Source organism: Pseudonaja textilis, chromosome 6, assembly GCF_049901715.1.
Source record: "Pseudonaja textilis isolate UNSWEBS1 chromosome 6, rPseTex1.2, whole genome shotgun sequence".
NCBI lineage: Eukaryota > Metazoa > Chordata > Lepidosauria > Squamata > Elapidae > Pseudonaja > Pseudonaja textilis.
The window spans coordinates 5,801,568-5,818,962 of record NC_141995.1 but is presented as its reverse complement, the minus strand read 5'-3'; the positions used below and the strand labels follow the sequence as shown (position 1 = coordinate 5,818,962).

The 17,395-nt window shown below is 50.6% G+C and overlaps 1 protein-coding gene across 1 annotated transcript in view; it reads left to right on the top strand.

The window, feature by feature from the left end:
* EXOC6B (exocyst complex component 6B) overlaps nt 1-17,395 on the top strand; it is a 217,016-nt gene that overhangs the window by 163,313 nt on the left and 36,308 nt on the right. The window contains exon 20 of the mRNA XM_087935729.1: nt 5,186-5,259. Within this exon, the coding sequence (XP_087791855.1) occupies nt 5,186-5,259 (74 nt within the window). The remainder of the gene's footprint in view (nt 1-5,185; nt 5,260-17,395) is intronic.

Genomic DNA, 17,395 nt, shown 5'->3' with positions numbered 1-17,395 from the left:
TAAAGGCTCTTTACCTGATAGCCAAGATCCTTACCTGTGTCTTGACAAAGGAAAGATGCCAGAGACAATGTTACACTTGTGCTCTGGGCCTTACCCTGGTTACCACTCAGTTCACGGGTGCAATTCAACATGCTCCTTTTAACCGCTGCCACTCCTGTATGGCCTGATAACCTTCAGACCTGCAGAAGGCCGTCTCCAGGTAGAATCCAGGCACCCAGGTTCTCCACTGCAAGGAGACGAAGGCGGCAGAGGCAGGCACCTGGTCTCTCCCAGCCTTTTGGAATGGCTGCCTCTGTGGCTGGGCTGGTGCCCACCCAGAGGGCCTTTGGACCCTAGTAAAAGCTGGACTGAACCCAAAGGCATTTGGAGGGCGCTGAGTGGTTCCATCTGTTCCTTGTCTGATGAATGTTTGGTAGTTTTGGAGTTTCAATTTTGTTTATTATTGTTTTGAACTGATGTAAACTGCCAGGAGTCCACGGAGATTGCATCAGTATATAAATAAATTAATTGCATAAACCTGGACGGACCTGCTTAAGATAAATTGTATGGGTTTTTTTTTTTCCAGGAGGAGGAGAAGGAGGAGGTGGGATCGTATTTTTATTTATTCTGTTCCATTTGGTGCTGCGCGAGGCTGGGAGGCTCACAGAACACTAAATGGAAAAAAATATCAGAAGAAGAACAGGCATATACTGTATGACAAAGGAGAAGGAGGAGGGAGGAGGGAGGGAAGGAGAGGAAAAAGGAAGAGGAAGGTAGGCAATCCTGGCTTGTTTCTGGGACCGATCATCATTCCAACTGTAGCCTGGAAGATCACTAGACTTGGTAGACTTTGTGGCTTAGCTAGAACCATTCCAGTTATGAGGCTAAATACCGAAATTCTCAGCATTTAAGCTTTGCACCATACATACATCTATGGAGAGTCTCGATCATCCAAGTCATGGTTGCTCCAAAGGGTCTTTTCCCAGAAGGCAACTGGGCCTTCTTGTTTTTTGCCTTTAAAACATTTCACTTCTCATCCAAGAAGCTTCTTCCCACAAGTTTCAAGGGGGGAAAAAAAGCCCCCAAGAAAGTCTAGTTGTCTTTTGAAAAAAAAGCACCGTTTGGCCCTTTGGGCAGGATCTTCATGAATCAGTCATTCGAACGCAAAGGATGATCTGAAGATGGGTGGATGGTGATATTATTTTGCCTGCCACGGTCAAGAAACTTTCCTCCAATTATAACCCCAAGAGGACAGTTCTAGTTCCAGAAAAATAACCTCCCAATTAAGCCGCAGAGAAAGTCACCGAAGCGCCACCCGAAAAGCAGTCTGGGGAAAGTTCAGCCAAGAGTTATTTAGGGTCAGACACTCAGCACATCTGGCTGTCGTGGAAAGAACAGCTCACGACTGGACCCTCTAAAGATTTTTCAAGATTCTTAAGGTTTTTAAAGAGAGATCCAACTTAGAATTAAGGAGGAATTTCCTGTCGGCGGGAACACTCGAGCAGCGGAACGATTTGCCTCTGGAAATTGTGGGTGCTGCATCGCTGGTGATTTTTAAGCGGAGATTGGACCACCGTTTGCATGAACGAGGTCCTTGAGCAAGGGGGGTTGGAGTAGGAGGCCTTCCAAGACTGTTAATCTGCACTTTGGTTGATACGCTGTAGATTTTCTCCGTGAGCATTAAAGCCAAAAGAAAAATCCTGCCTGTGGCCAACAGACATTCCTTGGGGTGTCTTTCGCCTTCTTTGCAGGTCAAATTGAGTGGGGGTGGGTGGGCTCAGGCACGTCCTTCCTTTTCTTAGGCAAGGGGCAAAGCTCAAACCCGGTGTACTTTCATGTCTTATTTGGCTGATAACATTGGAAAGGTCTGCAAAGCAGGATAGCAAGGAGGTCTTGCTCCAGTTGAGATGGTCAAGGGGGTCTTGCCCTGCCCTGCCTTGAATTGGCGGGAGCTTCCCTCTGGCCGTTCAACTGGTCACCCTAGCTAGAAGCACAGAGCCCCAGGGACTGCTAATGGGGGAAAGAGGGGGGGCTTGGGGAGGAACTCAGAGCTACTAAAATGCCTGGCCAATATTTCCTGTTCCAGTAGTTGTCCCCGGCATTTGCCATGTAACTCTGAATTAGCTGCGTTGTCCCAAAGGTGCTTTTTCCAAAAGGCTTGCGTGGTTTTTTTTTTTTCCCTTTCCCTTTGAAAACATGTCACTTCTCATCTAAGAAGCTTCTTCGGTTCTAGAGAGTTGAACTGCATGCAAGGCTTTTCCAGGGGTGCTGCACTATCCCTTCCACCCCCCGGCTGCGTGTCTGCTGCTTTTGTTTGGGATGGGAGCCTTTGAATCGGTGTTGACCCCTCGTGGCGGCTTGGACTCATTCCCCGCCATTTTGGGACAGTTTTTGCCCCTGCGGTCTTCTTCCTCGGGCTGAGAGAAGGTACCTGGGTCAAGGTAACCCAGCTGTCCTGGCGTCTTAAGGTGGGACGGGAACTTGGGCCTGCAACATCCCTTGAAGCTCCTTTAGGCGGAAGAGAGTTGGGCAGCCAAATCAATAACGTTAGTCTTCCGTTAAACGTTGATGAAGAGACGCGCTGACTCAGCGGCTAAGGTGCTGAGCTTGTCGATCGGAAAGGTCGGTGGTTCGAATCCCTAGCGCCATGTAACGGAGTGCGCTCCCATCACTTGTCCCAGCTTCTGCCAACCTAGCAGTTCGAAAGCACGTTTAAAAAAAAATGCAAGTAGAAAAATAGGGACCCCTTTGGTGGGAAGATAACAGAGTTCCGTGCGCCTTCGGTGTTTAGTCATGCCGGCCACATGACCACGGAGACGTCTTTGGACAGCTGGCTCTTTGGCTTTGTAATGGAGATGAGCATCGCCCTCTAGACCTGGAACCAACTAGCGCGTAGTTGCGAGAGGAATCTTTACGTTTACCTAAAGTTTGACTGGAGTTTAAGTGTCCATAATGGAACAATCGCAGTGGCTGGTTTCCAATGAGTAGCTGAACAAGTCAAGGTGGGCTCCACAAATGTCTCTTCTGTCGTGAAGGGCCCATTGTTGTGAGACCTTGAGGGGGCTGCCGGAAAGGTGAACTCTTTATCGGCTCTTCCATGTCCTATTGGCCTTTCTTACAAAGTTGCCTTGCCCCGTTGGCCTCTAGGACACGCGGGGTCATTTAAAGTGAGGCAACTCTTGGCTACTACTTTGTGCATTTCTTCAGCCTCTTGACTTGAGGATGCTGGAGACTCATGCGTCCAGAAACTCATTTGGCCAGTAAAATGAGCGCCTTCCCCGATGGCCTGTTTGCTAACTGGAGAGCGTCTCCGGAAGAAAGAGCTTCCGGATGAAATGAGATAGACGAAGATGGCGGCATTTTCTCACAGCAGGCCAGTCCTGGAAGACCTTGGCTCCCATCTTCCACTTCTCTGTGTTCCTGAGTTTCAACCAGCTTTTCCCCCAACGTGCTCCATAGATTCTAGTTGTGTCAGAAGAGAGCTGGAAGGCACCTTGGAGGTCTTCTAGTCCAACCCCCTGCTTGATCAGCAGACCCTATGCCGTTTCAGATAAGTGACTGTCCAGTCTCTTCTTAAAAACTCTTGACGAAGCACCCACAACTTCTGAAGGCCGTTTGTTCCACTGGTTAATAGTCCTCATTGTTAGGAAGTTTCTCCTTAATTCCAGGTTGCTTCTCTCCTTGCTTAGTTTCCATCCATTGCTTCTTGTCTTGCCTTATGGTGCTTTGGAGAATAGCTTGACTCCCTCTTCTTTGGGGCAGCCACTCAAATACTGGAATACTGCTATGATGTCTCCGTAAGTCCAGTGGTCCCCAACCTTTTTTGTACCACGGACCGGTACAATCCACAGACCGACCCACGGACTGGTACCGGCATCAGCACGCACGACCAAGGCAAGGCGAGCCGAGCGACCGGCCAGCCAGCCGTCCCCCGCTTCTCCCCGCCACCTTCAACTCCTCCTTTGTACCTTCTCGCGGTCGATGGGCTTTTTGGGCTCTTTCTTAATCTCCTCCTGAGTAACGCGAGACTCCATCGCCATCGGGACGGCTCTTCATTCGAAGCTGCCCCCCCGTCTTCGACGAAACTAAGGCGCGAGGATTCCTTCAGCACCCAAACGCCGCTTCCCAACTGACAACCCACAAGCTCACCCGGAAGCACTTTCAAAACAAGATGGCGGCACCTGAGCAAAATAGGCGGCCTGGTACAAAATGATCCAGGGACCGGTACCGGTCCGGGGCCCGGTGGTTGGGGACCCCTGCGTTAGTCCTTCACTTCTCCACAGTAGAAGTGGAGTCCTTCACTTCTCCACACTTCTCCTCATACCCAAATCCTGGTCTCCCTAAACAAATAGTTCCGACGTTTCTAGCTTACTCTTAACTCGTCTAGTTCCTGGTCAGCATAGGATGGGGAAGGCTGGCTTGCCCAACTAAACCCCGGTTATCTGGTTTAGGCAGAGATTCCCCCACAGGCCAGCCGCTCTCTTCCCCTGAAGACCCTTTTCCCTCCGTCCTCATTCTTCTCAGCCGTTGCTAAACTGGCCCCCTTCAAAATAATTGATATTCTCCACAAGGAGGGAAGCTCTTCGCCTTTTTTTGTTCTTTGTCTAAGGATGTCATATCAGCTCTGAGACATTCTTCTGCGGCAGCGTAATTAATGGAGCGGCGTGGTTTATTTATTTTTGACAAATGGGCCTGGATCACGGTGACAGGCATGAAATTAGAAAATTCCTTGAGTGCCCCCCAAATATAAATAGCTTTCGGAACTGAAAAGGATTTCACAGCTGAAGATTTTATTGTGTCGAGAGGAAAAGGTTTTTTTTTTTTTTCGTTTCGTTTTGTTTTTCTCGCCCCCATTTTCTCCCCCCCTCCCCATTTTCCTCCCCATCTCCCCAACGCTTTTTCTCCTTTTGCAAATAGTTTGTCCGTTCACAAAACAAATAACTCCGAAGCTCATGCGAGGCTCATGGGAATAAATTTCAGGTCAAATTAGTACAGTTTCCTTGCTGTCAGGATGGGGGAATTAATGGCGTTTTGATGACACGAATTTTGAAGGGTGGACAAAAAGCGGTCAGGGAGGGGGACCTGACTCCTTAGAAGTGGGGCTCCCCTCCCCACCAGCCCCTGTTGTCTCCGCTGTCATCCGTCTGCCAATCTCCCTGTCCATGGTGAGTTAAAAGTGCTTTTCATCGCTTCTTCTTTCCCACAGAGTTTGCCAGATCCGGGCCGGTGCCTGGGTTCCAAGGGGACACGCTGCTTCTGGCCTTCATCGACTTGAGACAAGTAGGTCTTTGTGCGGCTCCATTTTGTGCTTCTTTTAAGATGTGTGACTAAAGACCGTCAGGTCTTCAGGGAGGAAGGAGGAGGAGGAGGAGGAGGGGCAGGGTTGGAGCGCCAGGCCAGGGGACCCCGTCTTCCTCTCCGCCATGATCCTCTCAATAGCCCTTCCAGTCGGCGGCCGCCATTTCTCAGCGCTCAGTTTGGCTTTCTTGTGCCAAGGACAGAAGGCAGAGGTGGGTGGGCCTGCTTGTCCACCGGGGCCGGCGATCCCGGGCGGGATGCGCTGAGTTGTGGTGGCTCCACCACCTGGTGGCAGAAGACGCCCGTTGGCCTCCTCCCTTTGGCTTCTGTCTACCCAGGTGGCTTGGGAGAAGCCTTCACCTCCGGTTGCCTGTGTGAGAAAGGGGTGGGAGGACTGGTCTCCCTTGCACGCCTCCCCGCCCCCCTCAGGCTCCCCCATAAAGGGTCTTTTCCATGAAGGAACGCCCCCAGCCGTGGACAGGAGGGACACGTTGGCCGTTGGGGTGTGGGGAGTGGGCAGCCTTCGGGGTTGGCAGGCTCCTATGGGAGCAGTCGAGCCCTTTGTGGGGACGGGGGGGGAGGCAGGCTGTGCCAGTCTGCGTGTGGGGCGTCCCAGGCAGAGGGGCCACCTCTTGGCAGCTCAGGAGAGAAAGCCTTGAATGAAGCCGAGATGCGATGACTGATGCCCTTTCTCTCATTTAAACCATCTTTGTCAATGAAAGACACCCCGCTTTGTCCCGGCTGCCACGATGATGCAGTGCCACCGCTTTCGAAGGCTGACATGGGTGTGCATGCTGAGTGGGACCCATCGGCTATGGGGAGGGCCCCCCTCTCCCCCAAGTGGGTTGGCCCCCTTCTCTTTTCCCTTTCCTCCGTCTCCTGCCTTCCCCTTCTCGACCAAAACCAGAGGGACACCATCCCTGAACCTTTGCTGCCTTGGAGGGAGGGGAGAGGGGGGCGCGCTTGCTGGAAAAGCCTGCTGTTTTCACGCAATGGAAGAACCCCTCCTGCTGAATTTGGACGGAAGCTCCAGAGGACAGGACTAAGACCCCAAAACGGGAGCCTTTGTTTGGGACCCCTGAGAGGAGACCCTACCTCAATGCCCTGTAAATGTCCCCGGCAGATGCTTGAAACAGCTCCAAAGGGGTTCCCTGGCATTTTCGGTCAGGTCCTTCAAGTCACACAATCATGGCCATCCTCATCGTCCCGGTCTCCATTTTACGTGCGCTCGGTTCCCTCCACCTCTTTCTGTCAGATTTCGTCCTGGCCTGGTTTCAGGGTTCCAGAACCTTCTTCGGTCTTAATCTCCCTCAAATTGTGATGTCCGGAATTGGGGTTTTTGTTTTTTTTTCATGTGGTTTGAGAAAACCAACATCAACCCAGAGTCAAGGGGCGTAGTTTCGCTCCCATGACTTGGAAGCTCTTCTTGAGTTGATGCAGGCCAAAGGCTTGGCTGGGGCCTACCATTCCAGGGTCTGCAAGGGGCTGTGGTGGGTTAGTCCTCTCCATTTAATCAGCCGTCTACGTTGCATTTGTCTCTGTCAAATTTCCCTCTAATGAAGGTGAGAAGCTGTGGAGCAACCCTCCTCAGCTGAAAATGGGTACAATTGCAAAATATATGTTGAAAGTCTGCTTAAAAAGTACTAGATTTTATATTTTGGCTACATGATTGTTGAGTTGAGTTGGTAAAAGTATTGCAAAATTCATGCTTCTGAGGGAATCAAAAGAGAGTTTTATAACGGTTGTGGGCTGCCTTTGTTGAGAATAGTTTGGGAATGTGTGTTTTTTTTTATTATGTGGTATACAAAAAAAATGATGATATCTGGCTAGCTAGATGGGTGGATGGATAGATGATAGATAGATGATGGATGATGGATGGATGGATGGATAGAGATGGATAGATAGATTGATAGATAATAGATAGATGATAGATAGAGATGGATAGATGGTGGATGATAGAGGGAGGGAGATGGAGATAGAGATGGAAATGGATAGATGATAGATGGAGATGAATAGATAGATAGATGATAGATAGATGGATGGAGATGGATAGAGAGAGAGAGAGAGAAAGATGGAGATGGATAGATGATAGATGGAGATAGATAGATAGATAGATAGTTATAGAATAGATAGATAGATAGATAGATAGATAGATAGATAGATAGATATAGAGGTAGTTGATAGAAGATAGATAGATAGATAGATAGATAGATAGATAGATAGATAGATAGATAGATAGATAGATGATGGATGGAGATGGATAGATAGATTGATAGATAGATAGACAGATAATAGATGATAGATAGATAGATAGATAGATAGATAGATAGATAGATAGATATGGATAGATGATAGATGATAGATAGAAGATGATAGATAGATGGAGATGGATAGATGATAGATGATAGTTAGATGATAGATGATAGATAGAAGATGATAGATGGAGTTGGATAGATGATAAATGATAGATGATAGATGATAGTTAGATGATAGATAGATGATATAGAAGATGATAGATGGAGATGGATAGATGATAGATGATAGTTAGATGATAGATAGATGATAGATGATCGACAGATGATAGATAGAAGGATGGATAGATGATTAATAGATAGATAGGAGAAGGGGAGAGGGAGGGGGGGAGAGAGAGAGAGAGAGATGGATGGATATTTGCCCTCCTTCCCTAATTGGACACTTCCCTCATCCTTTAATGGAGATGAATTGGTGGTTCCGCTTGGCCCTGGCAAGATTCCCACAGTAGCCTAGAAGGCAGCCCCGTCTCCCTGGTGGCTCTGAGCTCCAATTTCCTGGCTTGAGCATTGGGATGTCTGAGCTGGAATCCTCTTCCCCTCTTCCAAACCAGCCTCTCAGACAAGAAGGGCGGAAAATCCAGGCAGCCCCCGCTAAACTCTCACCGGCTGGCAGGTGGATTTATCATCTGAGCCGTGACTTTTCCCAGCTTCTGTGGAATTAAGCTGGCCTTAATTCCGCTTTTGAAGAGGCAGACGTTTTGTTGCCATCAATTAACTGTCAAGTCGGTTAACCAGATTCTTGGAAAGCTTTTCCCCTTTGGAAAAAGCATAGCTGGGCCGAGGAACAGGATAACTGGGGGGAGTCGCTCAGAATTTGCAGTGAAAAATCACAGAGGTGGAACTGCTCAAACTTTGTCATAGAGAGATAGAAAACCGACTGCAGCAAAAAGTGGTGCATCAAATCCGCCCTTTGAGTTTGTTTCTTGTTTTCATTTTAAATAATTATTTTTAATTATAATTTTTATATATTGCATATTTTTTTTATTTTTGTTGGATAATGGACATGTTGTGATTCGCTGGCAGCCTAAGCAGATGGCAACGGAATTGGACAGTATGGGAAGAACAGGGATCCGTCCGGGATTCTGTAGAGGACTCGGACGAGAGTCCTGCATCCGATGCAGAGATGGGGCCAGGACCATCTGGGAGTGGGGTGCTGACTCGGGAGCCTCCGGAGTCTGGCAGCAGCGAGGCAGAGGAACAAGGGGAGCCTGTTCCCAGTGCGTGTGTGCGCAGAGCTTCCAGAAGGCAAGGGCAGCTGAGACAAAAGGGGCGACTCGGGAGTAAGGCTGGGAGGTGATTGCCCCTCCCATAAGGGATAAAGGACAGGCAAAGGTAGAGAAACCTTTGCAGGAAGCAAAGTCGTTCGCTCTGTTCGGATTAATCCTTGAAGCTCTGTGTGGACTTTGTACTTCAGTTGGTTTTTTTACAATTCATTTTGCTCTCTAGCTGTTGGCAGCAATTCAAAGGAGAGAAAGGTGGGTGCTTATCTTGAGGAACTGTTTGGGACTCATTACAGGCTGGGAATAAACATAATTCCCAGCGTTGAAATAAAACAAGAGTTGTTTTAACTAAGCGTGTGCTTAATTACGGTCTTGGGAAGCCTTGGTCAGAACAGGACATGTATTTATGAAGTCTTAAAGTTGCCAAGGTTGGACATCCCTTGACCCTTAAAACAACCTCTGCATTTAAGACAGAGACAGCGGTTAAGACTTTGGCGCTTACGTGCAGCTCTGCCCATAACCCCCCCCCGGCAACGAATGGCATCCCAGATCAGAATATTGCTGCATTTGTGTACTAGCACGATGTGACTTGTGAACCAGTACTGTGTGAATTGCGTGTGCCTTTCCAGCGCAAGGTCTCACACACCAAAGGTCCAAGATTGTCTTCCTGGTCCTTCTCTGAACTTGGGATCCAAGTCCTCCGTGCCGAGTGCTCCGTTCTGTTTGAGGAGGGTTATGATCTTTGCTGATTGGAATAAGAATAAGGGACCTTGGAGCTCTTCTAAGTCCAAGTCATTGCTCAAGCCAGAGACCTTCTACCCTCCCCAATAAACAGCCGTCCAGTCTCATCTTGAAAACCTCCAGCGATGGAGAACCCACTAATTCTGGAGGCAAACCGTACCCATTGGCTAATGGTCTGCACTGACATGAAATTCTTCCTTGGTTCCAGGTTGCTTCTTTCCTTGATCGGTTTGCATCCTTTGCTTCTTGTCCTTGCTTCAGGTTCTTTGGAGGACAGGTGGACCCCGTTCTCCTCTTCTTTGTGGCAACCCCTGAGATACTGGAACACTGCCATCAGGTCTTCCCTGGTCTTTCTTCTCTTCCTCTCCAATTCTATAAACCCTTAGTAAGACCACAGCTAGAGTCCTGCATCCAGTTTTGGTCACCACACTGTAAACACGATATTGAGACTCTGGAAAGAGTGCAGAGAAGAGCAACAGGATGATGAGGGGACTGGAGACTAAAACATATGAAGAACGGTTGCAGGAACTGGGCCGGGCTAGTCTAGTGAAGAGAAGGACCAGGGGAGATATGAGAGCAGTCTTCCAATATTTGAGGGGCTGCCACAGGGAGGAGGAGGAACGGGTCAAGCTATTTTCTAAAGTGCCTATAGGCCAGACAAGGAATAATGGATGGAAACTGAACAGGGAGAAATTCAACTTGGAAATAAGGAGGAATTTTCTGACAGGGAGAACAATCAACCCATGGAACAGAAGTTGCCTTCAGAAGTTGTGGGAGCGCCATCACTTGAGACCTTCAAGAAGAGATTGGACTGTCATTTGTAAGAAATGGTGTAGGGTCTCCTGCTTGGGCTGGGGGTTGGACTAGGTGACCTACGAGGTCCCTTCCAACTCTTAATCTGTAAATTTCCAGATGCCTCCTTGAAGGATGAGGCAGGACCTTCCCACTCGGGAGTACTGGGGCCATTTTCTAGAACTGTCCCGGGAAGGGCAGTTTGGGATGGTTACCTTTGGAGCTGTTCATGGCAATCGGGGGGGGGTTTTCTATTCTCGGGGTCTGTCTCCATTTGAGGCGGTGCTGTCATAGAGCGGTGCTGATGGATTCCGGCATCCTAGGTCAGGACCGTTAGCCAAGGCCAGCTTTGATCTGGCACCTGATGCGCCCGAAGGAATGAGAGGCCCTTGCCAGGTGCTCTTTGTTGCCAACTAAGTAGTTTCACGGGTTCGGGGCCTTCCAAATGTCTGGAGGTCCCACAGCCACCATCATCTTTAGGAGCAGGGAGAGAGAGAGACAGAGACAGAGACAGAGACAGAGACAGAGACAGAGAGAGAGAGAGAGAGAGAGTCAACTTCATTTTCAAATGCGTTTGGCAATTCCCTGTTTTGGAAAGGGATCTCCAGAGACTGTGGCTGTCGAAGTATTTTAGTGGCACTCGAACCTGGCTAAGGTTATGATGGATTAGACCTCATTTCCATCTCCTGGAGGAGCCAGTCTCCCGTCGTCGCCATCGTCCTCAAGGAGCGGAGTCTTTTTTCCCGAGTTTCAGACGCCGTTTTGAATTTTTATTTGCAGGGACACGGCTCAGCAGCTGGGGACGGAATGTGCTTTTCTGCCAGATGTTTTCCCCAGGTGGCTCTTCTCTCACCCTTCCCCTCCCCCCCACCCGCCCCGTCTTCCCCCAGCAGGGGGTGCTGTGGGAACAAGAACAGGAGGGTTTGGGGGGGGGACTCCCTCTCCTTCCTGTCTCTCTGTCCATCTTGGCCTCCCGGCTGGAGGGTCTCCATTTTTTTCCGGCCTGAAAAAGTTATTCCCCCCCCCAATTCCAGATGCACGTTTTGAATTAAAACCACCGGACTGGTTGTTTTCCAGAGTTGCATGCAGGGCTCGACCAGCCCTGCTCCCCAGGGATATGTTGGACCCTTTGACGAGGCTGGGGTCTCTCTGCTGACCCCCTCACACCCTGCACCCACCCAGAAGCTCAGGGTGACAGCCAGGTGGGGGCTTGTGGCAGCAGTCGGTCCCTGGGACTCTTGTTTCCTCGGCTCCGTCGCTTGGGCTGGATGCTGGCTTTGCGCTCCGGGTGATGGGCGCGTGGGTGTTTTGCACAGCAAGTTTACAGTCCTGGCCCTAGAGAATATATACAGGTAGTTCTCGACTTTCCTCCTTCTAATTAGGATGAAATTATTTTTCAGGGAGAGAAATTAAGATATATTGTATTTGCTAGGTGCCTCTGTCCTCTGGGTGGACCCTCTGCCAATCAGCCCCTTTTCCCCATTGCAAAATCTGCTTTGGGGGAGCGGGGTGGGACTAGATGACCTACAAGGTCCCTTCTAACTGTATTATTTGCTTCGGAGTGTGTATGCATCAGCTTCAGGCAATGCAACTGCTGGCGGCGGGCAGCCACAGCCAGAGAGGGATCAAAAGGGACGATGGGGCAGCAACAGGTAGTCCTTGACTTACAACAGTTCGTTTAGTGACTGAAGTTACAACGGGATTGAGAAAGGGGTTCTGACATGCGCCTGGTGGAGACTGACTCTGGGGGAGAGGAGGAACAGCTGACGGAGTGGAAGTGGGGCTCCGGAGGTTGTAGAAGAGGCTGGGGAAGGGCAGAGGCCGGCTGGGCAGTCAGAGGAGGACCCAGGCCCATCCCCTCTCCATCCTAGGGCATGCAGGGAGGAGAGGATAAGGGAGAGATGTGGTCTACTCGGGAGGAGAGAGCTTTGATCTTCTTCATGGGCTGCAGCTGTGACAATTGAATAAGAGGACGGACATGCGTATGGGCGAGCGCTGGAAATAAAGCATGGAAGTATCTCTAGTTTATGGTTCCTCTCTGAGTTTAATGTCCTTCCCAGTGTGTGTTCTGTTATCTGTGGACGTCCTCTAGCCCTTATCTTGCCTGGTTTGTGTTGCTTTTTTTCCTCTTTCTTGTAACTGTTTGTGTGGGAGTTTTTTGTCTTCAGTCAAGGATATTTGGAGCTTGGAAGCAAAGGGAAGGAATAAAAGGGGCTTCATCTGTTTTTTATGACTGTATTTTGTATCCCACCACCCTGGGTCATCACAAAGGGACTATTTTTCACCCTTAACGACCGTTGCATCGTCCCCTGGGTCACAGGATCAAAATCCGGCTGCTTGGCAGCTGGCATGGATGTACGACCGTTGCAGAGTCCCCGAATCAATCAATCAATCAATCAATCAGAATTGAGCCAGAAGGGAACTTGGAGGTCTTCTAGTCCAGCCCCCCCTGCTCAAGCAGGAGAAGCTATACGATTTCAGACAAGTGGCTATCCGGCCTCTTCTTCAAAGCCTCCAGTGTTCACGCGATTCCCCCTTTCGCGACATTCTGGCAAGCGAAATCAAGGAGGAAGCCAGATTCATTTAGTGGCTGGGTGATTAACTGAACCACGGCAGCAAGGGATCCACTTAACAGCTGTAGCAAGAAAGTTCGTAAACAGGGGACGAAACTTACTCAATAGCTGTCCTGCTTAGCAGTGGAAATTTGGGGCTCAGTTGTGGTTATAAACGGAGGACTACCTGTATGGGAAAAGCCTTCCTTCCCCTGCAGGGCAAGAGATCCACCCCAAATGCTATATTTTAAAACAGGGGTCCCTAAACTTGGCAAGTTTAAGACTGGTGGACTTCAACTCCCAGAATTCTCCAGGCAGCTATGCCTGGAGAATTCTGGGAGTTGAAGTCCACCAGTCTTATTTTTTTAAAAAAAGTTTTTTTATTTTTTTTTTAAAAAGACAAACACTAACAAACACAAACATAAAACATCTACACAAAACCACCTTCCAAAATACAGCGTGTCGGTTGGTACGTTTCCTTTGTGCAATATCACAGTATCAGCGGGTCTTCCCTTCCAAACATACATTCATATTACGTAAGTCCAACTGTACATATTACATTATGTTATATTGTGTTATTATTGCATCATTGTTAGACCCAACTAAAAACGTATCTATTTCTTACCGAGCGAATCTCTTATTTTAACAAACCCGGGATCCTACGATTCGTTTCCTTATATTCAATTATATAACATAATCCCATCCTATTATAGAAGTCCACCCGTCTTAAAAGTTGCGAACTTTTGAGCCCCCTGGCTGCCCAGAGAATTCTGGGAGTTGAAGTCCACCCGTTTGGGAAAGTTGCCAAGGATGGAGACCTCTGCTTTAAAATGGAGAATATTTTAAACACGGCAGGACATAAAAAGGGTCCTCTAGATCTGCCCCCTCACCTTGCCCTTCTACTAGGCCCGTCTGAAGCCTCAATTTTCCCTCAGGCCAGGAGGTCACTCCTGGGGACAAGGATCCCTGGGGACTTCTCCGGCCACTCATCTTGTGCTAAATTGCCCAGAGTCACGTAGGTGAGACGGAGGGAGTAGACATTGAATAAAATAAATAATATTCTCGTTGAGGGCTGTTTCCAACCATGGGCCTCGGGCGGCCCCTTCCAGCTTGGGGCTCCCTCAGATTTTCAGGGTGGGACGCCATCTCCCTCCTGAGGTTTCCAGCCCCCTCCGGGCCAGGAGAGAAGAGGCAGATTTCTCCCAAGGGGCAATTGGGTGTTCTTGGGGTTTTTTTTTCCCCCTCTGAAAACATTTCACTTCTCATCCAAGAAGCTTCTTCAGTTCTAAGTTATTTAGGGGTTTAGCTGGCTTTTTTATTTTTAGAACTGAGGAAGCTTCTCAGATCAGAGGTAAACATTTCCAGAAGGAGGAAAAGAAAGAGGCAAGAAAGTCTGCTCGCCTTTTGGAAAAAAGCACCTTTGGCACGCACGCCACAAGTGGCACGCAGAGCCATTTGTGCCGGTACGTGAGCCGCAGGCAAACTTACCTCACCGCGCATGAGTGTGCCTCACAGCTGGTTTTTTGGCTGGTTTGAGGCCTTTTTTGGCCTCCCAGGGGCTTGGAAAAAGCCTCTGCAAGGCTTTTCAGGACGAATAATAGGCCCCTCGCAGAGGCTTTTCCCAAGCCTCTGGGAGGCCGAAAAAGGCCTCAAACCAGCCGAAAAACCAGCTGTTAGGTGCAGTGCAGGTAAGGGGGTGGCGGGGATGAATTGTGCGCACATGAGCAGGGGGCATGGGGGTCACATTGCATTCTGGATGCTGGCACACAAGTGCACGCGCACTAATGCACGCACATAGGAGCCCCAAAAGGTTAGCCACCACCGCCTTAGAGCAGAGGTGGGCAACTATGGCCCCTTTATGACTTGTGGACTTCAACTCCCAAAATTCCTGAGCTAGTATGGCTTGCTGAGGAATTCTGGGAGTTGAAGTCCACAAGTCATAAAAGGGCCATAGTTGCCCACCCCTGCCTTAGAGCATAAAACTTTTGCGCTGACCTAGTCCTATCTCAGTCCCCTTTGGCTCTGCCAGGACCAGTTTTGGTTGCCCAGAGAGGCCTTGATGGCAGGTGGGCTGCCTGCTTGCCTGCCTGCCTGCCTGCCTGCCTTTGGGCATATCCTGTGGCCCCAGCTTCTTCATTCAGCCACTCTGGCTTCTTCTTACATTCCTTGGAGTTGCTACTGATTTTAAAGGCTGCCTTTTGCCCGAGGGACGGAACAAGAGACAAAAGGGGGAATAATTGGATAATAAATGCAAGGGGGAACTTGCTAACCCAAAAACGTGAAGTGCTTTCTTCTCTTTGGGGTTTAATGCAAGACACAAGCAAAAGCCCCCCACCCCCCCACCCCTCCCGGGCAAGAAAATAAATAAATGCAAAGAGGAGAGAATGAAATAAGGTCAGAAGGGAAAGGCTGCGCAGCCCCTCCCTCTGGGAAGGAAAACTTGCATTTCGGTCCGGGCGGGGTCAAAGGAGGCCGCAGCTCTCCAGCTGTCCTGTTAGATCAAGGGTATCCGACCTTTATAACCCAGCTCCCAGGTCCGGTCCGTTGGTGGGGGTCTCAGCGCAGCCTGGGACTCAGCCAGGGTGGGGCTCCTGTTGGGTTGGGGTCCTAACCAAGGAAGGGGAGGCTGTCCAGCTGCTGAATTCACCTTCCCAGGGGAGCCAGGCCTGGTCTTGGCAGAGCCAAAGGCGGTGGAGAGGGGACTGGCCGTTTTCTCCTGGTTGAGGGGGCTGGAAAGCTCGGTGGGGGTGACGCCAGGGGTGGGATTCAGCCGGTTCAGACCAGTTGGAACGAACCGGGTGTTAAATTTACACCCGGTTTGACAAAGCTGTAGTTGAACTGACCGGCTGGCCCCGCCCACCCCACCCTGCCCCTCCCGGGAGTCTCCATGCGGGCTGTTTTGGATGCAGATAAGGGCAGGGTCTGCGTGGAGGCTCTGGGAGGGAGGAAAATGGGCCTTCTGAAAGTCCGGAAACGGGCCTGTTTTTGGCTTCCGGAGCCCAAGGGAGGCCGTTTTCTCCCTCCCAGAGGCTCGAGGGAAGCCTCCGGATTCCGGGGGAGGCGAAAAATGGCCCTCTCGGAAGTTCCGGTAGGCCACGCCCATCATGGCCAGGCCCACCCAGCAACCGGGCAGCGATTTTTTGAGTCCCACCCCTGGGTGACGTCCCACCCTGCAGTCAGAGGCCAGCCAGGAGACAATGACCAGGAAGGAGCCATGTCGAGACCCCACCGGAGCAGCAGGGACCCCTTTTGGAAGTCACTGCGAGCGAGAGGCTGCTGGGAGAAGGGCTAAGTCCAGCATTTGCAGCCGGGAGATGGGAGAGCCTGGGGTGAAACGTGACCCTTTGTGCTCGGTGTGAGGCAGGTTGGGAGCCCCTTATAGGATCAGGTCAGGGCCCCCACTCCCACCCCCCCAAGGGAGACAAGTTTGGGCAGAAGAGATTCCTTTCCGGAACAAGGATTTTTCTGCCTGAATGTCCCTCGGAGGGCTAGGATGAGCGCCAGGCCCCCGTGCCAAGCTGCCAAGTTGGACCGCTTCCCTTGTGTTGATCAGATGACGGCGAAGGGATTTCCTTCCCCCTCCTGGGGCTGATCTCCTGGAAAGCCCAGGAAGGAAACGGGGAGCAGATCAGCACCTGTCTGGGAAAGGACTCACCTGCCAGCTTGCTCTGGAGGAGAGAGGCTGGAAGTCCTCAGGGGAGCCCTGCTTCATGGGTGGGGCTGAAATGGGGGAATGGCAGCCAGCCTGGCACACGTGTGTGTGTGTGTGTGTGTGTGTGTGTGTGTGTGTGTGTGTGCATCCTCCAGCAGCATGGATGGGTGGGACCTGAAGCCCACAGATGTGGGCCAGAGAGACCCTGGAAGGACTAAGGACCCTGCCCTGGGAGAAGGAAGGTAGAGCCAGCCACAGGGTTGAGCTAGAAGATCTCGGAGGTCCCTTCCGACTCTGTGGTTCTGTCTTGTACTGTCGATAATTATTATCTCCCCACATGGATGGAGAAAGGGTCCAAGTGGACCACCGGAGACCCAGGGCAGCCCCGAAGCCTCCTTCCCAATTCTTACTGGCTGACATATTTCTTATATGCATTGGTGCCCGCCTTGACACGCCCTTCCGAGCCAGTAGGGGAGCCACCGAGGAGTCATTTGCGGGTGGGGTCAATCGTGGGCATGCCTTTCGCCTTCTATTCATGGGGCTATCACACTTTGCCCAGGTCGAGGTGCCCTGTGTCCCTGGCACTCCCTCCGGAAGAGGATGCCTGTCAGGAGAGGAGATAAGGCCAGGCTCGTTGGAGGCCAGCCCAGGTCGGCTCCGCCGCGTCTTGTTGTGTGGCTCACAATCTCTTTGGGGGCCCTTGCCCTCCTTTCACAACCACCCGGCTGGCATGCCTGCGGTTGCCCAGGTCTTCCTTTCCACCCTTCAATCCCTCCCTGGTTTTCCAGACCCGCCTCCCAATCCAGTCCCCGATGGCTGGGATGCCCTTCCTTTGCACCTGGAGATTGG